At 38.2% G+C, this 25,092-nt stretch overlaps 1 protein-coding gene across 4 annotated transcripts in view; it reads right to left on the bottom strand.

Annotated features, from left to right (window-relative positions):
• TULP3 (TUB like protein 3) overlaps positions 1-25,092 on the bottom strand; it is a 66,787-nt gene that overhangs the window by 19,746 nt on the left and 21,949 nt on the right. For 2 of the 4 annotated variants that reach the window (XM_015061443.3, XM_015061444.3), the window contains 3 exons: positions 13,241-13,292; positions 4,066-4,225; positions 3,229-3,405 (listed from right to left, as the gene is read on the bottom strand). In XM_015061443.3, the coding sequence (XP_014916929.1) occupies positions 3,229-3,405; positions 4,066-4,225; positions 13,241-13,292 (389 nt within the window). Of the gene's footprint in view, positions 1-3,228; positions 3,406-4,065; positions 4,226-4,513; positions 4,693-13,240; positions 13,293-25,092 lie in introns of those variants that run through there. The other 2 variants (XM_053225717.1, XM_053225716.1) reach the window with 2 other exon arrangements.

Here is a 25,092-nt window from a genome sequence, read left to right as displayed (position 1 = left end):
AGTGAAGAAATCGAATCAGTTATCAAAAATCTCCCAACAAATAAGAGTCCAGGACCAGATGGCTTCCCTGGGGAATTCTACCAGACATTTAAAGCAAAGATAATACCTATCCTTCTCAAGCTGTTCCAAAAAATAGAAAGGGAATGAAAACTTCCAGACTCATTCTATGAAGCCAGTATTACTTTGATTCCCAAACCAGAGACCCAGCAAAAAAAGAGAACTACAGGCCAATCTCCCTGATGAATATGAATGCAAAAATTCTCAACAAGATACTAGCAAATCGAATTCAACACATATAAGAATTATTCACCATGATCAAATGGGATTCATTCCTGGGCTGCAGGGATGGTTCAACATTCGCAAATCAATCAATGTGATACATCACATGAATAAAACAAAAGAACCATATGATCCTGTCAATTGATACAGAAAAAGCATTTAACAAAATACAGCATCCTTTCTTAATAAAGACCCTCAAGAAAGTCGGGATAGAAGGAACATACTTAAACATCATAAAAGCCATTTATGAAAAGCCCACAGCTAATATCATCCTCAATGGGGAAAAACTGAGAGCTTTCCCCCTGAGATCAGGAACACGACAGGGATGTCCACTCTCACCGCTGTTGTTTAACATAGTGTTGGAAGTTCTAGCATCAGCAATCAGACAACAAAATGAAATCAAAGGCATCAAAATTGGCAAAGATGAAGTCAAGCTTTCACTTTTTGCAGATGACATGATACTATGCATGGAAAACCCGATAGACTCCACCAAAAGTCTGCTAGAACTGATGCATGAATTCAGCAAAGTCGCAGGATACAAAATTAATGTACAGAAATCAGTTGCATTTTTATACACTGATAATGAAGCAACAGAAAGACAAATAAAGAAACTGATCCCATTCACAATTGCACCAGAAATCATAAAATATCTAGGAATAAACCTAACCAAAGATGTAAAAGATCTGTATGCTGAAAACTATAGAAAGCTTATGAAGGAAATTGAAAAAGATACACAGAAATGGAAAAATATTCCATACTCATGGATTGGAAGAATAAATATTGTTAAAATGTCAATACTACCCAAAGCAATCTACACATTCAATGCAATCCCAATCAAAATTGCACTGGCATTCTTCTCGAAGCTAGAACAAGCAATCCTAAAATTTGTATGGAACCACAAAAGACCCCAAATAGCCAAAGTAATATTGAAAAAGAAAATGAAAGCAGGAGGCATCACAATCCCAGCCTTTAGCCTCTACTACAGAGCTGTAATCATCAAGACAGTATGGTTTTGACACAAAGACAGACACATAGACCAATGGAATAGAATAGAGACTCCAGAATTGGACCCACAAATGTATGGCCAACTAATGTTTGACAAAGCAGGAAAGAATATCCAGTGGAAAAAAGACAGCCTCTTTAACAAATGGTGCTGGGAGAACTTGACAGCAACATGCAGAAGAGTGAAACTAGACCATTTTCTTACACCATACACAAAAATAAACTCAAAATGGATGAAGGACCTGAATGTGAGACAGGAAACCATCAAAACCCTAGAGGAGAAAGCAGGAAAAAACCTCTGTGACCTCAGCCACATCAATTTCTTACTCGACACATCTCCAAAGGCAAGGGAATTAAAAGCAAAAATGAACTATTGGGATCTCATCAAGACAAAAAGCTTCTGCACTGCAAAGGAAACAATCAACAAAAATAAAAGGCAACTGATGGAATGGGAAAAGATATTTGCAAATGACATAACAGATAAAGGGTTATTATCCAAAATCTATAAAGAACTCACCAAACTCCACACCCAAAAAACAATCCAGTGAAGAAATGGGCAGAAGACATGAATAGACACTTTTCTAAAGAAGACATCCAGATGGCCAACGGGCTCATGAAAAGATGCTCAACGTCACTACTCATCAGGGAAATACAAATCAAAACCATAATGAGATACCACCTCACACCCGTCAGAGTGGTTAAAATGAACAAATCAGGAGACTATAGATGCTGAAGAGGATGTGGAGAAATGGGAACCCTCTTGTACTGTTGGTGGGAATAGAAACTGGTGAAGCCATTCTGGAAAACAATGTGGAGGTTCCTCAAAATATTAAAAATAGATCTACCCTATGACCCGGCAATAGCACTGCTAGGAATTTACCCAAGGGATACAAGAGTGCTGATGCATAGGGGCACTTGTACCCCGATGTTTATAGCAGCACTTTCAACAATAGCCAAATTATGGAAAGAGCCTAAATGTCCATCAACTGATGAATGGATAAAGAAGATGTGGTTTATATATATAATGGAATACTACTTGGCAATGAGAAAGAATGAAATCTGGCCATTTGTAGCAATGTGGATGGAACTGGAGAGTATTATGCTAAGTGAAATAAGTCAGGCAGAGAAAGATTTAACATATGTTTTCACTCTTATGTGGATCCTGAGAAATTTAACAGAAGACCATGGGGGAGGGGGGAGGGGAGGGGAGGGGAGAAAAAATAGTTACAGAGAGGGAAGGAGGCAATCCATAAGAGACTCTTAAATACTGAGAACAAACTGAGGGTTAATGAGGGGTGGGGGAGAGGGGAAAGTGGGTGATGGGCATTGAGGAGGGCACCTGTTGGGTGTTGTATGGAAACCAACACTGGGTGTTGCATGGAAACCAATTTGACAATAAATTATATATGAAAAAAAAATTTTTTTAATAAATTTTTGTTGCTACTCTAAAAATAAAATCTTAAAAATAAAATATCAAAAAGAAATAGTCACATATAGTAGCTAATGCTTCTAATATATATTTAATTATTTTATTTTTCTCAAGCAACAGGATAAATACTATGGTTGACAATGGTCAGTTCTCAGATATTACCTCTGTAAAGCCAGAAGCCACATTCCAAGCAATTTTGTTTTTTGTTTTTTAAAAAAATGTTTATTTATTTATTTTGAGAGAGAGAGTGAGCGAGCATAAGCAGGGGAGGGGCAGAAAGGATCCCAAGCAGGCTGATGACCATCAGCACAGAGCCCAACGTGGGGCTTAATCCCATGGCCCTGGGATCATGACCTGAGCTGAAATCAAGAGTCAGACACTTAACCAACTGAGCCACCCATTCGCCCCCCAAGCAGTTTTGAATCATGTAGATTGTTAACCAACAATGAAAAAAAGGAAAGGAAAAGTTATACGTGGCTAAGGTGATTGACTGCCTTACAATCATTACCAATCCTCACCATGTTTTTGGAGAATCTCCTGGAGATCTGGCTTAGGCACAGTATCCATAGTGCTTTCCCCATCAACACTTCCTTCGGTATCCTCTTCTGTAGCAGAAGAGCCTACTGAAAGAACATGAAGTTTGGTTTCCAAATCTTGAGCATCTGGCTTCAAAAAGGCAGCTGGACCATCAATGCCTATGGTCCACAAGAAAGGAAAAAAGAGGAAAATATTATCCATTATTCAGCTGGCGGTTTTGGTGTATGTGATCGAATTAAGAACCATCAAACCATTTTGCTTCTCCTTCCTTAACATTCACAGATATTTGTTAATAAAGTAACTCAGGACTGGTGTTTAAGTTATTAACATTGTGACTGTCACTAAATAAAATGTACTTGGTTGTATGCTTTAGAAACTAAAGAACGAGACCATGAAAACAAAGTAGGTCCTCCAAAGTTCAGATCCTGTCCAAGTCAATAGCTCACCATCTCACATGGTCCGTTGAGTCCTATCTATTGGAAGAATGGATGGTCTCTACTACTCCTGGCTTCATGGTTAACTCTGTCATGATGCAACAATCAAGACAATCCCTTCCTCAAATAGGCCATTCTGGACTAATTCATTTGGCAATGAAAGCAACAGTTCTAGGGTGGACACGAACTTCAACGTATCTTCCACTGATTAATCTATGGCTTTTATTTTAACTCAAAGATCCAGAATGTAATTAAAAGATTTATGAAGGTACCTAGTAACGATGCTAATAATTGTCCCTCTGGTCCATCTGAAAATCCTCCTGCCTTCTCCTAGGTTTGTGAAAACTATACCCTAGTGGGAAGAGGTGCTGCCTAAACACACACCATGTAGGATGACATCATTCTGTGGGGTGTGAGGTTCCACCAAAGGAGTTTGCTCCTCGCTACCTCTTGGCTTTGATCGACGTAGCCTTGCTTCTGGATTTGGCTGTACCATGAGTGGCTCAAGGCGCTTTTTTCTCTGCTTCTTCTCCAGCAGTGCTCTCTAGGAAAAAATTGTGATATTATAGCCAGAAGAGTTATGACAGGACCTAGCTGCTTCGAACATTTACAGTTTTTCACTAATCCTCACAAACCTCTTGTGAATTAATTTCTCCTGCTTGAGACATGGCAACACTGAGGCACAGAGAAGGACAATGAGTCACTCATTTTGTTTACTATATATTTACCAAACACCTTTAAAGATCTATTTAAAATGATACAAATGCATTTCTAGCCAAGCTGAGGTGGTGACCCAAGTCTATTTAAAATATTTATAGTAATTATGGGGCACCTGGGTGACAGTTGGTTGAGCATCCGACTTCGGCTCAGGTCATGATCTCACAGTTTGTGGGTTCGAGCCCCGCATCAGGCTCTGTGCTGACCACTTGCTCAGAGCCCGGAGCCTACTTCAGATTCTGTGTCTCCTTCTCTCTCTGCCCCTCCCCCGCTCATGCTTTGTCTCACTCTGTTTCTCAAAAATAAATATAAAATATTTATAGTAATTATCATATTATTATCAAAGCACGATCACAAGTTTAAAATACATAAACGTGCATAGGAGAAAAGATAAAGAAACACAGTAATGGTGATTTCTTTGGGTGGTAGATTATGGATTTTTTTTCCTTTTTCTAGTTTTTGTATTTTCTAAATTTTCTAACTTTTATAATTGAAAAAACATAAAACTTCGTATCCTCTAAACTTCAAATTATTTCCATATTTTAATCAACTACGGAGCAGTGGCTTTTCCTTTCTTGCTCATTTTTACATAATTAGAAATAAAACAAATCAGAACCAAGGATAAAGAGGGGGAAGAAAACTTTCAGTCGGGACATTCTAAGTAGAAAGCAATCAATTTTATGGATAAAAGTGATAGTGAATATGGTAGCAAGGAAAGTCAGGAAAAAAGTACGAGAAACTCTGAGAAAAAAACCCAACATGATGAAAAGGAAGATACTAGCACATATATTATTTTTAAGCTTTGACAAATAAGAGATTATAATACCTGGAAATTATTATGGATCTGGGATATCTCAGAATAGGAAAGTGCTAAGCCCCAAGCTAAAAAAACTAAACCATGATTTTAAAGCAAAGATATTATAACCTACTTTATTGTTTCTTAGGCAGAAAGCTATTTACTTTTTTTCACTGATACTGCTTTTAAAAAGTGCCACGAGAAGAAGAGTTACTCCATGGGGTGAGACAATCAGTAGAAAAGGATGTATGTTTTCCCTCAACTGGGCTGATGAAAGCTTGTAGATAAATTCAGAGGACACAGAAGAAACAGAACTACTCTTTACCCAACCCCGTGAATAAGAAAAAAGACTAGGGAGCGAAGATAATGTGCCAAAATGGACTATTCCATCAAGAATGAATAAAGGTTAGAGAAGGCTGGGAAGGAATAACTGAAGTTTCTCAGATTATTTTGAGACTCATGAATTGATATGAATAGATGGACCTTAATGTAAAAGGAACACTAAATACATAAGAGGCCCTAATGAGCTGCTTCTAGCAACTGAGAAGTCTTACGTAGTGGATCAGAAGTAAGCCGGCTGAAGAAATGGGACATGAAACATAACAGACATGAGAAACTGCCGCATCTATGTGGCCACAGTTATCTAGTCTCATATAGTCTCATAACTGGCAGCAATTGATGAAGCAAAGATGCAAGCCACAGCCAATCCATTCTGTTAACATACGTAAAGAAAAAATGCTCTACAGGAAAGGGGTATTCTGCTGGTGGTCCAGAAAAGAGCAGCCAAAGACCAAGAATTTGAAAGAGGTTATCCAACCTGTCCCAAGACAGAGAAATGTTGAATCTGGTAGACAAGAGTATCCAATTTCCTGGGAGACCTTAGTCTGTTTGTGGACAGGAAACCATATAAGGGCTTCTTCATGGCCTTGATGAAATGTCCCTTGGGACTACTAATTTCATTTCCTCAAATTCCCTTCTTACCAACCAGCATTCTAATTTTCAATTAATTTCTTAGGTATCATGTTCCCAGAGCAGGGAAGCATGAGCAGCAGAGATGAATATACACTGGAAGAGCTGGAGTTCCCATTGTATATTAATAAATTGGTGTCTGGTTTCATACCTGACTGTCACGAGTTTGACCAGTGTGAGTTTGTGCCAAAGGACCTGGTTATATTAGGTTCGCTGACAAAACCCAGTTTTTAGACCTGTAAAGGGCAGACCAGACTCCTGGCCACAGTGATCCTACCAGTGTATCTGGTGAAGCCTTTCTCTATCAACTTCAACACAAGTCACACTTATTTAGATCAGCAACTTGACAGAAATACACCAACTGTAGATTGTAGTAGCCACCACTACTACGTTATAGCACTGAATATAACCTACTATTGTCCAAATTTTTAGTATATGTGCTGCCGAAGCGAGCACTTGTCCAAATTTTTAAACGAGAAAAAAATCATAAAATATTGGCGGGCAAATTGCTATTTTGGTGAAAAGTGTCTCCTGATTTAGCATTCTAATCATCCTCACACAGTTTGGAGGAGGGAGATAGGTGTTAATTGAGCTTCAATGCAACAATGTCAACTCATATTTCATTTGTTTTACCTTCCCTAAAAAGCTGTAAATGAGGCTGCATAAACAAAGGATTCTTTACAATATTAAAAGAAGGATGGGTAGTCAGGAAGAGAGCCACAGGTGACTGATTGATACCCTATATGCAATTAAAATACGTTGCTTTCAGGACCTTCAGTGTCACATAAGCCAAACCTTTAAATTTCCCAATTCCCTTGGAAACTGAAGAATAACTCAAAGAATCCATCTTTTCCAGAATGCAGTGGTATGTCCTATTATCACTCCCCGGGAGCAAAATATTGGATGGTAATTCCAAAATAAATGAGGAAATAAAGGAGATTAGATGGAGGGGGGATTCCATCAAATGGCTTCATGCAATAAAATAATAAAGCTCAGGCAAGCCTCAAATTAGTAAGAGTCTGACTTCACTGATGCTCAATTTTCCAGAAAGACTCCCTAGAAGTGATGGGCTGGTAACAGTATGACACTTCTGGAACAGACCGGCTGACCACAAGGGGCAACCAGCAATATCAGAATGGTTGCCTGCAATCTAACAGTTTGGCTAAACATAACTAATCTCCCTAGCACACAAAGTGAGATCAAAAGAAGAAGAGACTAAAATTTTTAAATCACACTTCTTTCTTTTTTTTATTTTAAAGACAGAGAGAGAGAGAGAGAGAGAGAGAGAGAGAGAGAGAGAGAGAAGGGCTAAGGGGGAGAGTGAAAGAATCCTAAGAAGGCTCCATGCTCAGCACAGAGCCCAATGCAGAACTAAATCCCACGACCCTGGGATCATGACCTGAGCCAAAATCAAGAGTCAGGTGCTCAACCAACTGAGCCACCCAGGAATCCCTAAATCACACTTCTTAAAATATCAATTCAGTGTGCGAATGACCACCTCTGTTATAATGATAGGAACAAACAGATGAGCAACCTGACCAAAAGGGACTATGTTGTACTTCAATCCCTTGTCCACCAGATGGCATAAATGTTCTCCACCTAATGTGCATCCATGGCTGAGTAACATCCCTGGAAGAATCTAAAAATCTTTACAATCTGTAGCCAGCTAAGGAGTTCACATACCCTGAAAAAAAAAGTGAGTACCCTAGAGAAACAAGTAAAAATAAAAACAAAATATACTCAATGAGAAAGAATACCTTTTCAATAAATGGTACTGGGACAACTGGATATCCACATGCAAAAGAATAAAGTTGGACTCTCATCTTACACCACATATAAAAATTATCTCAAAGCAAATCATAGGAAGTGTAAGACTCTTAGAAGAAAACATAGGAGCAAATCTTGGTAATCTTGGGTAAGCAATGGTTTCTTAGATATGACACCAAAAGTGCAAGAGACAGGAGAAAAAATAAATGAAAACTTTATGCTGAAACCAATACCATTAAGAAAGTAAAAATTGCAGAAAGTATTCACAAATGATACTTCTGATAAAGAACTTGGATCTAGACTATATAAAGAACTCTTATAATTTAACAACAAAAAGACAATAACCCAATTTAAAAATGGGTTTTCTCCATTTCTCCATGTCTCCAAAGAGGACATACAAAGAGCCACTAAGTACATTTTAATGCTCAACATCATTAGTCATTAGGGAAATGCAACTCAAATGGCTGTAATCAAAGACAGAAAATAATAAGTGCTGACAAGGATGTGGAGATACTGGAGGCCCCAGACATTGCTGGTGGGAATGTGTAAAATGGTTCAGTGACTTTTGAAGACAGTCTGGCAGTTCCTTAACATGTTAAACAGAGTTACCATATGACCCAGGAATTCTCTCACTCCTATTACCTGAGGTATATCAGACAAGAGAGATGAAAGTATGTCTGTACAGAAACTTAGACACAGGTTCAGAGCAGCATTATTTGTAATAGCCCAAGAGTGAAAATAATGCAAATGTCCATCATCTGATGAATAGATAAATGAAATGTGGAGTATCCACAACTAGGAATGTTATTCAACAATAAAAAGGACTGCAGCAGTGATACATGTGATAACATGGATGAACATTTTCCTAAGTAAAGGGGCCAGACACAAATGACTACATATTATATGATTCCATTTTATATGAGGTCTAAAAATCATTTGTACACTTTTTTCTCAAAGTTTATTTATTTTGAGAGAGAGAGGGTGTGTGTGAGTGGGGGAAGGGCAGAGAGAGCAGGAGAGAAAGAGAACCCAAGCAGCTCCATACCACCAGCACAGAGCTCGACACGGGGCTTGAACCCACAAACCGTGAGCTCATGACCTGAGCCAAGATCAAGAGCCAGATGATCAACTGAGCCACCCAGGCAACCTTCATGTGTACACTTTAACTGGGTGTATATTTACCGTGTGTGAATTAGACCTCAATAAAGCTGTTCAAAAACCTATATAGGACAAAAACAGCCATGTGTAAATTATCTGTGAATCTAGGATTTTCAAACATTAAATACTAAGATTATACTATCAGGGAAAAAAGACAGATATGAAAGAAGCAAACCTGCTCAGTACTGCTGAAACATGGATGATGAAAGAATGAGTTAAGAGAAGGAAAATGGTCAGTGTGGAAATAAGGTAGGATAAAACTTAGAGCAAGAGTTACCTTGTATCTCTCGTACTATACAAGGCAGCAAGTGGCCTGGCCAGATACTCACATATCTCATTCTGTTGGCAGGTGTATCCCTTTAGTAGAGATGAATTAATTATACCTTCACACAATGATGTTTACTGTAGATATCATTTTACAGACTCCACTTGCTCTGATTTCAAACTTACCAGGCCACTTTAATAATTGCAAACCTCCCGCAGATAGGAATGTGATGACCAGCTGATTCTGGTATATAGTTCATTAGAAATTAATAAATTAATCCCCTGGCTTAGGTTCATCACTTATGAAATTGGTTAGTATGAACCAATCCTCATGAGACTTATGACCTCCGGCTGCTCTTATCAAACTATCTCTCATCCTACAAAATTCATGACCAATGACTCAACCATGGGAACATTCCCAAAGCAGGACTCCTAAGAGGTTAATCTACTGTATACTTCAGGCAGGTGTGGGGAGAATAAGGTTCCCTAGGCTCTCCCACCTCCACTGATAATCACTGCCACAGTAAGCCACTGTCATGGATGGGAGCACATGGTACACCTCAGGTAGGTTGGCAGGCCCTGAACTGTGAGCCATCAAGATCCTACCAGCCTGTGAGGCCCAGACCGAGCAGCAACCTAGCCTTCCTCAATGTACTTCCATCTCAGCTCTAACCTAGTCTAAGATCCTATCTAACATTCTGTTATCCAGTCTGACCCCACTCTACAGATAAAATAGTGGGCCCCAGAGTTTAAGAATCTTACCTAAAATCAGGAGCACCTGGGTGGCTCAGTCGGTTAAGGGTCCGACTTCAGCTCAGGTCATGATCTCACAGTTCGTGAGTTTGAGCCCCGTGTCAAGCTCTGTACAGACGGCTCAGAGCCTGGAGCCTGCTTCAGATTCTGTGTCTCCCTCTTTCTGCCCCTCCCCTGCTCATGCTCTGTCTCTCTCTTTCTCTCTCTCAAAAATAAACACTAAAAAAGTATTAAAAAGAATCTTCTCTAAGATCACATAGCTAATTAATGGCAGACTAAAAACTAGAACCAAAGGCTTCTGATTCCCAGCCCTATGTTTTATTCATTCTGTAGTGCTGCCTTTGTTACAGGCCATTTGAACACTCAGTTTGCATTTGTGGAAATTCCCTTGCCCCCTGCTGAGCAACCTCCTTCTTATGCCCAAGGCAGCATTTCAGGCCCCTTACAGTATTCTCGCACACTATTTAACACCATTTGTACATCAGGCCTGGACATTTTTTGAATTTTAAAATACTCCTACAAAATTTTATGTCTTGATATTCATTGACCACCTCTGGAAAGATACATTTGAAGTTAGTGACAGCCTCTGGTAAAGAACTAAGCCATATAGAGAGGGAGAGACTGTTCATGAAATATCTTTTCTGTATTACCGGAATCCATATTTTTAAAATAAAAGAAAATATATCTCTATACAAAATTCAAAAACTTCAAAATTCAAAAACTTACATCTACTATGTTATTTCATAGATGACCATAGATTTTAGATGCTAGCACAGTATGTACCAGTTAGCCTTATAAAAATAAATCAAACAAAAATCTACAATTTTATGGACACATCTCCCTAAATACAGTTTGCTACGCAATGGAATATAGAAAATAAAGGGCCCATCTCAAGTATTTCAATCTCTTTTGTGTGTGGTGGGGAGGTAAGTATAAGTAGAAATATATATATATAATCAGAATTTTCCCCATGATCCCAGTTAGATTAGTTTCCTTCCTAGTTTTAGTTTATGTTTTCCCAGTATTTGAAAGGATTGTTTATTTCACACCCTTTACCCGGCAACTTTACAGATGTGTGCACAACACTAGATGGGTCTCTGTTTAGAGCCAGCCTGCCTCGCAAAGGAAAATGCTGAGACAACCACCTGTAATTGCTGAGAAGTTTTTTTTGCCATTTTCCTGCTTGGCTGTGCAAAACTAGACTTGCTTAAGATGTCCCTGTGTCTCTTTAAAGGAAGCAGGTTGGAGGGAGGATACAGCTGGTATATTAACCTCAGCAGTGGTTTCAAGGAAGCCTACTTATAAAAAGTGCGACAGCCAGGCTCCCCCAGGACAGGTCACTCATGTTGGGGTCCCCAGCCTTCCAAGCCCACGTGCCCTGGGGATCCCTAAGCCCCAAAGTGGATTTCACCGACACATGCCAAGATACAGGTGCCAGGCTGTTGGGGTTCACTTGGCCCTCCCCACGTGGAGGGTGGGCTCTGAATATCAGGCTGCACAAGCACTCCCACAATGGCCCAGGGACAGGCAAGCTCTGTCGTGTGTTCACCTGGGTGCAGGGAGAGCCCAGGACAGCTGGGGCCCAGAGCGCTAGGCCCAGTGGTACTTGTCCCTGCCAGCCAGCCCTCTGGGGCCCTTGCCAGGGGTGGAGAAGCTGTGGTTGTCCTGTGCCTAGCCAGGTGGCTCCAGACAGGCCTCTGTTGCTATTTAGACCTTGAAGGTGACAGAACTAGATGGATGGAGCCACAGCCGGGCCACCCTGTCCAAGAACCGTGGCTGCTCCTCTCTGCATACTTCACGATGCAGCATGTGAAGAGGGCTAGGGCCTAAGCAGGATGATGGCACAGCTGATGATGGAGGCCACCACAGCCACCTAGAAGCCAAATGTCTCCTATGGTGGCACAGGCTTGCATACAGGGGGTCTCTGAAGACCACTGGGCAACATTTCCCTTCCAGCTGCACGTGAGGAGACTAGACCCCAACATTTGGTGACTTGAGTGTCAGTGGAATGTGATGACAGTTTCTGTCATCACCATGAAAGACTCAGAAGGTGCCATTCAGGGGTGGCCACACATGAGCACAAGCACCAGTGCCGTTCCTGGGGCCAGCGTGGCGTTCCAACCCACAGGGGCCTTGCCCTATGGAGAGTAGGCCTGCACATCCCCACATGCCCCAAAGAGACCTCTTCCCCAGTTTTTAATGAGTCCACCTTTAAAGCAACTTATTACACTAGAAGTCCCATTATTAATTCCAACATTAACATAAATAGGCAAAACTTTAGAGGTATGTTTAGTCACCTAAAGTCTAGACACTACATGGGAAGACTAGAGCTATAGAATGTCCTAAATTAGAAAACATGCTCAAATGGAAGCAAAATATGTTGGGCATAGGTTCTAAGCTGACTAACAATGATGATCATAGCATATAACGACACACAAGTGTCCATTTATTCCTTCCTTCCTTCAAATATTTAACGAAGGATTTTTATGTGCCCAGCCCTATGCTGGGAACTTCTGGTCATCATAAACAGACTTGACTCCTATTCTCATGGAGCTTAGCCTATTGGAGGAAACAAACATAAATCAAATCACTGAAGAAAAGAATGAATGTGTAACTGGACATTGGGACCAGTGCTGTGAAGAAAACTGTGCTGTAAGCAATCGGGGTTTTAAGCAAGCACAGCAGCATGCTCAGATCTGTATTTGAGAGTGAGAAAAACATTGTAGTTCAATGAAATTGAATAAAATTCCGTGAAATTGTAGTTCATTCTTGTAGTTCAATGAAAGTACAATGTAGAGACATATTTAAGGCAGCAGGACCAAATTTCTATACAGAAATACAATGTTAACATTCTTCTAATTCTTAGGAAAGGTGCCAAGGAATTTCCAGTGACTATAAATCCAAGGCCAGTTTTATCACTGTGCTCCTGAAGGCAGTTGGGTCTTGCCAGAGCCCAGGGCCTTGGTTCAGCACTGCTTAGTTACAACATCAGAACCTTTCCCTTTCCTGTCTTCTTTCCATGACCCTGCCAAGACTTCAGAGTTCAAGACTCTGCATCAGCAGATGCATCATCATCATGGTCAGTATAGCTGTTCACTTATTTCAAAACAGGAGGGAGACTCCTGATTTGCTCACCTGATTATCTAGTTTCAGCTGTCGAAGCTTCATTGTCTCATCTTCAAAGGCACTATTTAAAAAGGAAAAAAAAAAAAGCATGTAAAGAGAAAATTCTGTTAAAAACATGTCAATTTCGTATTCTCCATGTATCTACTCCCCTGGGCTATTTTCAGCCAAATGATTCTGCCTTAGGGAAAGTTTCTAGATGTTACCTGACACTGGCTTCAGCAGGACTTGCCACGCTTATTCTATGGAAAACCTCAGGAGACTGAAGTACCCAAAGAGTAAAAAGAAAAAAAAAAAAAAAAGATGTAGAACATAGACTCACATGCATGCAGGAATATTTTTTTTAAACCGTATGTTGGGTACTAACTATAGCCCAGACACAGTGCTAAGTATCTGACATGCATTATTTTATTTATTCCTCAAAACAATCCTACAAAGTAGGCACTATTATTCTTCACACTTTGAACATGGAGAAACAGACTTAGAGGGCTATGCATAAGGTTAAACAGCAGAAACAGACTCTAATCCAGGTCTCTTTCCAGAGTCTAAATTCCACCTAAAAATCCAATATATTTTTCTTCTTTTTTGGAGCTAGTTCTAGGAAATAGAGAATTAGACTACATGGGGATTGTGGCAGGCTGCCCCCAAATACGTCAAAGTAGCACACTGATAATTCTGAATTAAAGTTTACTTGAGAAACAGCCAATGCAAGCACATTCTGACCCTCCTTTCTGTCCCCCAGAAGCAGGAAGTCAATTTCCCATGTGAAAGGTAATCTTCCTGTACCAGGAGGTAAAAAAACATTTATCACCAGAGATAGAGAATTCAAGGCCTAGAAGTCAATGTATACAAACTCTGCTTAAGTTCTTCACTAATTAGAAGCCAAGACTAAGGTTCTTTGTCTTGTCATTTCTTCACAAATTTATTGTTTCTTTCTCTAAAAGGTATATAAACTGCCTGCTTTGGTCATTTCTTAGGTTCCATATCTATGAGACCTCCATATGTACAAAATTAATTTTTCTTCCCATTAATCTATTTTGGGTCATTTTAATTGTTAGACCAGCCCAAAGAACCAAGATTAGTAGGGGGAATTTTCCCCCACCCCCAACAACTGTGTATAGCATCTGACTACAGCCTACTGATTTCCTTAAGATCTAGGCAAGTTGGGCACCTGGGTGGCTCAGCTGGTTGAGTGTCCGACTTTGGCACAGGTCATGATCTCATGGTTCGTAAGTTCAAACCCCACATCGAGCCCTGCATTGGGCTCCTCCAGGCTCACTGCTATTAGAGCAGAGCCCACTTCGGATCCTCTGTCCACAAACCACCCCCCCCCCCCCGCCCCCGCCACCCCTTCCCAGCTTGCACTCTTTCTTACTCAAAAATAAAAATAAACATAAAAAGATTTAGACAAGTCATTTAACTTACTTTGCAAGTTTGCCATTAATAAAATATGATGCCAGTCATGGAAGGAGACTGTAAGTACAGTTGAACAGACAAGACTTAACACCACTAGGAGACAGATTTGTTTGATGGAAGAAAACAACAACAAAAATGGAATCCAATGACTGTTTTCAACTGATCAACCAAATGCTTTTGAACTTTAAAAAAAACTCTCTCTGAAGCCATTTCTATTTTTGAAAATTTTCTAACTTAAGATTTTATTTTGTGACTCAGAATTCTTGGAAACAGTAGAGAATGAAACAAGGCAGAAATGGTTCTCAGTTATTATTATTTATAATAATAGTAATTATTATTTAATTATAATTTTTTCTGGAGCTTACTATCAGAATCTATTTGAGAAGATAAATTCCATGGTTACCAAGGGAAGCATGGCTTTTCCTGCATTTGAGGTAAAAATACCAAAGCATCTACCCACACCTTAGTGGTTTACCACTACCTTCACACATTTTAGAAGGTTTCATGCATTTTAATAATGCATAACAACTTGGAATTTGTGTACTATCTCCAAGACTCCTCCTGCCTACTAACATTGTAAGCAGATTTTTTTTAATGTTTATTTTTGAGAGAGAAAGAGAGAGAGCACATGCGTGAGCAGGGAAAGGGCAGAGACAGAAGGAGACAGAGGATCTCAAGCAGGCTCTGCGCTGACGCAGGGCTCGAGCCCAACAGTGAGATCACGACCTGAGCTGAAGCCGGACACTTAATCGACTGAGCCACCCAAGCTTACAGCCTGAACCTGTAAGCATATTTCATAACCCCTTAGATATAGATGACATCCTGGTTCTCTGACAGTTTCCCTCTATTAATTTCCTTCTAAACTATATGCTTAAAAACCTGTTGGGTATTTAAAATAAATCATCTCCTTTATCCCAGTTCAAAAGAGGGAGGGACAAACAAACAAACAAAAATGTCAGATATGATGTATTCAGGCCTTGACTTTGTAGGTCCCTAACAGTTCTCCTAGACATGTTCCTGTTTTCCTTAATATTTTTAATATTCATTCACATATTTTTAAATCCTAGCTTTATGAGTACAGTACTAGAATATTATTATTATTTAGTGGATATTAGTATAAATTTGAAAAACTCTATAAAGCAACTAAGACAAAAATTAAGAATATTAGGATATATAGGGAAAAAAGTATGAATACACAGGAACAGGTAACATGGTAAAAAAAATGCACTGTTACGTGCTGGTATTTTCAACAGCTACTGCTATGAATCCTGCTTCTCCTCTAACTCACTTTGCTTCAACACTAAACTAGAATTGCAAAACCCCCGGCATAGAAAATAAATCATCCTATCCCACCCCCAACCCACCTCTACACACACACACACACACACACACACACACACACACACACACACACACAGCTAAAATCTCACTCATGCTAAATTCTCACACACATCTAAAGTCCTCAAACACTTCTGTTAAAGACGCTAAGAGTGAGGAAACCAGGTGTATCTTCAATGCCAATCTCGACACCACGTAATTCCTTTCATCAAGACTGAGCAAGCTGAACAGGTTTTGTTTTGACCTTAACAAAAGAAGCACTAAAAATATGCTATATAATTATAACATTTAGATACCTCCTATACATCAAGAGCTATGCTTCCTTTGAGCTCTAGTTTTAAATTGTAATTTACCAGAAATAACATATTTTATATACTTACATTAATCTGAACTAGAATTTCTGGTCTAAACTGGAACATGATCTTACTAAATTTGCATTTTTCCTTCAATACTCTCGCCTTCCTTTAAAACAAAGTTGTTTAATGGCAGGCCTAACCAAGCCTGGTTCATAAATCAACATAAAACAAGAAGAATTCCTACAGTGTAAAAGAAATGGAATTACGTACTATATTTCCTCCCATTTTTTTTATGGAAAATTTCCTATTTACTGGATACAAACAGGGAAAACCCTAAATATACATCTTATAAAAACAACATAGATCCAACATTGAAGTGCAATATAGAATAATACCCACAGAACGCCATTCTCTTGAACTACTCTCCATTATATATATGTGCATTATACACACACACACACACACACACACGCACGCACACACACACACACACACACAATGCTCACCACAATAAGTGTAGTCACCATGAAACATGATTACAATATTATTGACTATATTCCCTGTGCCATACTTTTCATCCTCATGACTTATTTTATAACTGGAAGCTTAATGCCCCTTAATGCCCTTCACCTATTCACTCTATTATTTCTTTAATTGAAAGGATTTTTGAGATAATATATGTGTTACAAGAAGATTGCTGGTAACAAACTCTTTTTGTATGATTTTTTTCTTTCTAGTTTTTTTCTTCATTGGTTGTAAAAATAAAGCATATTCATCTTATAGATTTTGTAAAAATTTATAAAGAAAAAGAAATAGTCTCTTCATAATCCTACCATCATGAGATAATAATCCCTGCTAACAAGAAAATATCTTTACAAATATTTCTAGTAATTTTTATATATTTGAAATAAAATTTATGATTTTTATATCATTTTAACTCAAGATATCATAAGCATCTTTTATGTTATATAGGTTTTTGAAATATAATATTAAATGGCTAGTATTCTAAAATATGGACATTCCATAAATTTTTTATTGTGGTAAAAACATGTATCATAAAATATAATACCTTAACCATTTTTAAGTGGACAGTTCAGTAGTGTTAAGTATATTTACATGGCTGTTTGCATACAATTTTTCATAGCAGCATTATTCACAAGGGCCCAAAAGTGGAAACATCTCAAGGATCCATCAACTAATACATAGGTAAACAAAATCTAATTTATCTATACAATGGGATTTATTCCGCCATAAGTAGAAGAGCTTGGAAGCATTGTGCTACATGAAAGAAGCCAATCAACAAAAGACCACATATTATATAATGCTGTTTTTATGAAATGTCCAGAATAGGCAAATGCATAGAGGCAGAAAGTACGTAAGTGATCGCTTAGGGCCTTGTGGGGATCAAAGTTGAGGGATGATAGCTAAAGGGCATGGGATGAAAACGTCCTAAAATTCACTGTGGTGATGATTGCACATTTCTATGAATATACCAATAAGCACTGAAGTGTGTATAATTTAAATGGCTGTATTGTATGGTATATGAATTATATTTCATTCAATAAAGCTGTTATTATTAAAAAATTCATGAGTCTATACTAATTCTAAATAAATGGCACAACAAAGATCTTTACAGAATAACCAACTAATAAATATAGAATGAATAATGGAAGTAGAATGTCACCATTTTATAACCACCATATTAATAATTGACTCTTGCAAGAAACATTGATGGATCCTACAACCATTGAGTAAAATAAGATATTCAACACAATCTCAAGTATCTCCCCACAGATTATATTAGTTACAAAGAGGGAAAGGTAACCTTACAATGAGAAAATCTAGCAGATATCACCTTAACCAAATGAACAGATTCAGCAATGATGGGACAGACTGACATAAGGTATTTCCTGATGTGATGTATCGAGAAGAAAACAATATCACGTATGCAATATTCCTGCCAACAATGTTTGTCCTAAATCTATTCAAGAGGAAACAAACCAAATGGAGGGAAATTCTGCAAGACAACTCTCAGAATTCTTGAGAAAAACATCCTTATTAACAGAGACAAAAAAAAATTTTTTTCTAGATTAAAGTGGAGAGACTTAAGAGATTTCTGGCAAGAAAATATAACACATAATCTTTGAATATTAATCATAACATACACACAGTAAAGACTATTATGGGTACACTAAGGATATTGACTCTGAACTGTGCTTTAAATAAGAGTATTAGCATATTAATGTGATAATAGTATTGTGGCCATGTAGGCGTGGGAATAAGGTGGAAATAATAATGGAACAGGGTAGTATGGATGGGGGGAGCCACATTTCTCTGAGTATCCATGAGTCCATAATGATATGAATCAATGAATGAATGAATAAATAAATGAAGAAGGTACACCTCTTCCTTACAGAAAAAAAAATCCAATTAAAAAAGATAAAAGGGAGGCACCTGGGTGGCTCAGTGGGTTAAGCATCCGACTTCAGCTCAGGTCATGATCTCTTGGTTTGTGAGTTCGAGCCCTGCATCAGGCTCTGTGCTGACAGCTCAGAGCCTGGAGCCTGCTTTGGATTCTGTGTCTCCTTCTCTCTCTGCCCCTCCCATGCTCATGCTCTGTCTCTCTCTGTCTTTCAATAATAAATAGATGTTAAAACATTTTCTAATAAAAAAAAGATAAAAGGAATGATGGAAATAGAAAGTCACCAAAGGCAAACATAGTAATAACCATTGCAGACAAGAACCATAAATGGACACTAAAATTAGTAGGTGTAAGTATGATGGGAACTAGATATTTGCGTAGTCTCAAAGTATCTGTCCACAGGATAATTACTGATTGCAAAGGGAAAAAGAGTAACTTTATAATGGAGAAACCTGGAAGACAGCACGTTAACTAAATGATTAAGATTAACATCACCAGTAAGAAGACACAGCAACATCACGCTCCTCCTGATATGATGTGCTGAGAAAGGTACAACATCATTTTTTTGTGGCACTCTCGCCAGAAGTGCACAGCCTTAATTTAATCATGAGGAAACAACAGAGGAGCCCAAACTGAGAAACACACTACAAAATAAAAGGCCAGTACTCTTCGAAACTGTCAAGATCAGAAGGGATGAAGGAGAATGGGAGGTACGAGCTTCCAATTATGTGATGAATAAGTCACAAAGATAAAAGGTACAGCATAGGGCATGTAGTCAATGATACTAGAATAGCCTTGTATGCCAACATATGGTAGGTACACATGGTGAGCATGGCATAAAGTATAGACTTGCTGAATCACTATGTTGAACACCTGAAACTAATGTAACACTGTATGTCAACTATACTTTGATTTTTAAAAAAGGAAAGGCAAAGGGGCACCTGGGTGGCTCAGTCAGTTGAGTGTTTGACTCTTGATTTCAGCTCAGGTCATGATCTTGCAGTTCATGGGATGAAGTCCCACGTTGGGGCTCCACTGTCAGTGCAGATCCTGCTTGAAATTCTCTCTCCCTCTTTCTCTGCCCCACCCCCACTCGCTTGCTTACCATCTCTTTCTCAAAATAAATAAACATTAAAAAAAAAAAAAGGAAAGGCAAAGAAAGACTGAGATACTAAGCAAGTTGGAGAACACTAAAGAGATATGATGACTAAGTAGACTACAGGATCCTGGATTTGGATCCCAAATTATTAAGAGACATTAGTGGGAAAACTGGTAAAACTCCAAGAAGACCTATGGATTAGCTAATGGTACTGAATCAGTATTAATGTCCTGGTTTTGATAATTTACTATGATTATGTAAGATATTAACATTAGGGGAAGCTCAGCCAGGGAATTCTCTTACGTTTTTACAACTGTTTTTTAAGTCTCATTTAAAAGATTTTTAAAAGCGAGATATTAAGAGATAATGTTAATAAGTAATGACTCTAGGTGAAAGTCATAGGTTATCGGTTTATTTTCCTTGCTTGATTTCAGTATATTAAAATTTTTTCAAAATAAGAAATTTGAGGGGAAAAAACAAAAAACCAGACATTTTCCTAAATGTGTACACTTAAAAATCCACATGCCCCGGGGCACGTGGTGGCTCAGCCAGTTGAGTGTCTGACTCTTGATTTCAGCTCAGGTTAGGATCTCATCATGGTTTGTGAGTTTGAGCCCCACATTGAGCCCTGCATTGGCCTCCATGCTGACAGTGAGGAGCTTGCTTGGGATTCTCTCTCCCTCTGTCTCTGCCCCTCCTCCTCCCTCAAAATAATTAAAAAAAAAAAAAAATCCACATGCCCCTTAGTCGAGGGTCTAATTTACATGCACAGTATTTCTAAGGAATGGAGATGGTATGAACAATAAAGAAATTTGCCCAAGATCAAATATCTGAGACACTCAAGTGCCCACCTTAAAATGTTATTCACTGAATTGCTAGTCTAGAGCTGTACCCAACAGACCATGTTGCCAAATAGTTTGAAGCATTTAATAATGTATCAATGACATGCTAGATTCTATGATTACACTTTTAGCATTCCTGTCAAGTTCTCTATGCATACAAAAAAAAAAAAGGATAATTTTTTCTAACACAAAATCCATTGCTACAATACAGTCAGGGAGTGCTTCTTGCCGCCTCCTACACGGTGCCAGATAATAAGGATGCTGTAATCAGCACTTCGCTGCAATTTGGCCAGGGATGCAGGTGGCTAAACAGCTCCTTCTGTGGTGCCGGAGGGAGTAAACACCATTCTTGCCAGGAGCACAGCAGGCTAAGACTTGCAAAAATGAAGGCTATGAACAGTCCACGGCTCTTCTAATAGTAACTTGAGTGAGTACTTCCTTTACTGATTGCAATATTGCTTCATAACATCACAAATGATCGTTTTTAGTCTCAGGAATTAGTTAAGAAACAAGGAAAGGCTTACCCTGCTTTATTACATAAATTCAATAAATGCCAATGGGGATTGATAAAGGAGACAACTTTGAAGGCAATTTATTCATTTTAGTTACAGGAATTCATAATTGTAAATTGTTAGTAATTAGCTGCCTGTGTGAAGTTACAATAAAGCAATTTATGAAAATCTGGTTCAACTCAATCAGAAATAAATGCACTATGTGTGACAATGAACTATTAGATGATATTACAGGAAAAATGAAGGAAAAAAGGTTTACCTGAAGACAACTACATAAAGCAATGTAATTTTTTAATTCTTAAATCTAGTCCATTATTCATACTTAATAAAAGATCTGACTCCTACTTCTGGGAGAAAAACTGTGCATTTTTATTATGCCTTTCACTTAAATGCACATACTAAAAATCAATAAAATCAACAAATTAGACTTCATCAAAAAGAAACTTTTAGGGGCGCCTGGGTGGCTCAGTCGGTTAAGCGTTTGACTTCAGTTCAGGTCATGATCTCATGGTTTGTGAGTTCGAGCCCCGCACTGGGTGCTGTGCTGACAGCTCAGAGCCTGGAGCCTGCTTCGGATTCTGTGTCTCCCTCTCTCTCTGCTCCTCCCCCACTTGTGCTCTGTCTCTCTCTCTAAAAATAAATAAAATGTAAAAAAAATATATTTTTTAAAAGGAAACTTTTAGAGAGAGTACATCAAACTAAAAAGTTTCTGCACAGAAAGGAAACTATAAACCAAATCAATAGGTAACCTACTAAATGGGAGAAAATATTTGCAAATCATATATCTGATAAGGTGTTAAAACCCAAAATATATAAAGAACTCATACAAATCAATAGCAACCTCCCCCCAACAATCCAATTTGAAAATAGGCAGAGGATCTGAATAGACACTTTTCCAAAGACAGACAGATGACCAACAGATACATAAAAAGGTGCTCAATATCACTAACCATCAGGGAAATGCAAATCAAAACCACAATGAGATATCACCTCACATCTGTCAGAATGGCTATTATCAAAAAAAACTAGTGTCGTTGAGGATGTGGAGAAAAGGGAACCTGTACACTGTTAGTGAGAATGTAAACTGGTACAGCCACTATGGAAGACAGTATGGAGGTTCCTCAAAAAAATTAAAAATAGAGCTTCCATATGATCCAGTAAGTCTATTTCTAGCATTTATCTGAAGAAAACGAAAACCCTAACTTGAAAAGATATCTGCACCCCCATGTTCACTGCAGCATTATTTACAACAGCCGAGACATGGAAGTAACATAAGTGTCTATCAATGGATGAATGAATAAAGATGTAATATGGAATATTATCCAACCATAAAAAGAATGAAATCTTGCCACTTGCAACAACATAGATGAACCTTGAGGGCATTATGCTAAGTGAAGTAAATCAGAGAAAAGACAAATATTGTACCTCACTTATCTGTGGAACCAAGCTTACAGATTGGTGGTCACCAGAAGCGGGTGGGGGCTAGGCAAAATGGGTGAAGGAGGTCAAAAGGTTATAAAATAAACCAGTTACAAAATAAGTGGTGGAAATTTAGGGTATAGTTAATAATAAAGTATTGAATATTTGAAAGTTGCCAAGAGAGATCGTTAAAGCTTTCATCACAAGAAAAAACAAATTTTATAACTATAAATAGTTATGAACATTAACTAGACTCACTGTGGTGTTCATTTCACAATATATACAAATATTGAATCATTATGTTGTACACCTGAAACTAATATAATGTTATATGTCAATTATACTTCAATAAAAAATATGTTCTCACCTGTGGCTTTTGTTGTACAAAAAGATATTGTTATGAAAATTAAAGGACAAGGCTCAGATAAGGAGAAAATTTTTGCAAAATACATATCCAACAAAGGATTTATATTTAAAATCAAAGGTAGTCTTACCAGTTTACTCAGAAGACAACCCAATTAAAAATTGGACAAATGTTTCAACATTCATTTCATAAAATAAGATCTATAAATGGTCAATAAGTATTTGGAAAGATGATCACTATGAATAGTCATTAGGAAAATGCATATTCAAACCACAATGAGATTGGGGCGCCTGGGTGGTTCAGTTGGTTAAGTCCCCAACTCTTGGTTTCAGCTTGGGTCATGATCTTGTGATTTCACGGTTCATGAGCTGGAGGCCCACAATGGGCTTCGCACTGATAGCATGGAGCCTGCTTGGGATTCTCTCTCTCCCTCTCTCTTTCTGTTCCTCTGCTGCTCACTCTCACTGTCTCTCTCTCAGAAATAAACTTAAAAAAAAAACCAAAATGAGATATCAATACATAACCACTGGAAAAGCTAAAAATTAAAAGACAGACCATACCACGCGTTGGTGAAGACGTAGAGCACCTTGAACTCACATTGCTGGTCAACCAGTATTTGTGTGCAAAATGTGCAACCACTTCCAGGTAATTTTTTAAAACATCAAACGTCAAACTGGGTGGCTCAGTCGGTTAAGTATTCGACTTCGGCTCAGGTCCTGATATCCTGGTTCGTGAGTTCAAGCCCCATATCAGGCTCTATGCTATCAGCACAGAATCTGCTTCGGATCTTCTGTCCCCCTCTCTCTCTGTCCTTCCCCTGCTTGCACTCTCTCTTTCTCTCTCAAAAATAAATAAACAAACATTAAAAACAAAAGTCAAATTATACCAACTATTTAATCCAACCACTCCACTCTGAAATCTACCTAAGAAATGAAAGCATATGTCCACAAAAAATATCTACATATGCATGTTCATAGCAGCTTTATTTGCAATAGCCAAAAAGTGTAAACAACCCAAATGTCCCTCATCAGATGAATAGATACACAAATTTAATGTGGGATGCCGTTTGGAAATAAATAGGAAAAAGCTATTGACACACAAACAAAATGGATGAATATCAACATCATTCTGCTAAGTACAAAAAAGAGAATATACTATAAGATGACATTTACATAAAATTCTAAAAGATATTAAATCAGTAGTGACAAAAAGGAGTGGGTTTCTGAGAGTGAGAAGAATTGGATTATAATAGGGCAAAAGGAAACTTTTGGGGTTCATTATCTTGACTGTAGTGATGGTTTCACAGGTGTATACATATGTCAAAACTCATCAACACATACAGTTTAAATGTGGGGTTTGACGTATATCAATTATACCTCAATAAAGCTATTTTTTAAATCCACCTACAAAGGGAATTAAACAAGTAAATAATTCACAATCCAGTTCCAACTACAGTATGAGTATCAATAGAGTGTTAAATCAATGCAAACCATATATTTTAAGCTTTTGCAAACTATCATGATGAAAAATCTCCAACATATTAAATATATCTCCAATATATTAAATGTGTTCCCATGCACATACTTCAGACATTTTATAAATATTTGGACATAAAGATCTAAGGTCAGGCTTGCCACAAAAATTCACACAATAAATAAGCATGTAAATTGGAGGCGCGCCTGGCTGGCTCAGTTGGAAAAGCAAGCAATTCTTGATTTCAGGGTCAGGAATTGAAGCCCCACGTTGGATGTAGAGATTACTTAAATAAATAAACTTAAAAAAATTTTTTTTAAAAGCATGTAAGTTGGAGAATGAAACATACCATGTGAATTAGGTTTCAGCCATTCTGTTATTCTTCTCCCAAGAGGGCCCAAGGGCCACATAGCTCCTCTTTACTTAGGTGAGGTAACAATTTGAGAAGCAAATTTTCATCATCTTCTCCAACCTTACTCATAAAAACACACTCTCTCTTCCTATCACAGAGGAAGATGTTCTTCTCTCTAAAGTGAACTCTGATACTGGTGAATTGATTCTGTCCTGTTTCCCCAGAATTAACAATGCATATTGCTCCTGTATCCTCCGTCTTTCCATCTCTAGTAGTGCCTTTCCTCAGCTCACAATCTTTCTTTAAAAAGATACCTTCCTAGACCTTATCT

Source organism: Acinonyx jubatus, chromosome B4 (genome assembly GCF_027475565.1).
Source record: "Acinonyx jubatus isolate Ajub_Pintada_27869175 chromosome B4, VMU_Ajub_asm_v1.0, whole genome shotgun sequence".
Classification (NCBI taxonomy): domain Eukaryota; kingdom Metazoa; phylum Chordata; class Mammalia; order Carnivora; family Felidae; genus Acinonyx; species Acinonyx jubatus.
Note: the sequence above shows the minus strand (reverse complement) of the source record. Positions and strands in the feature narration are given on the sequence as shown.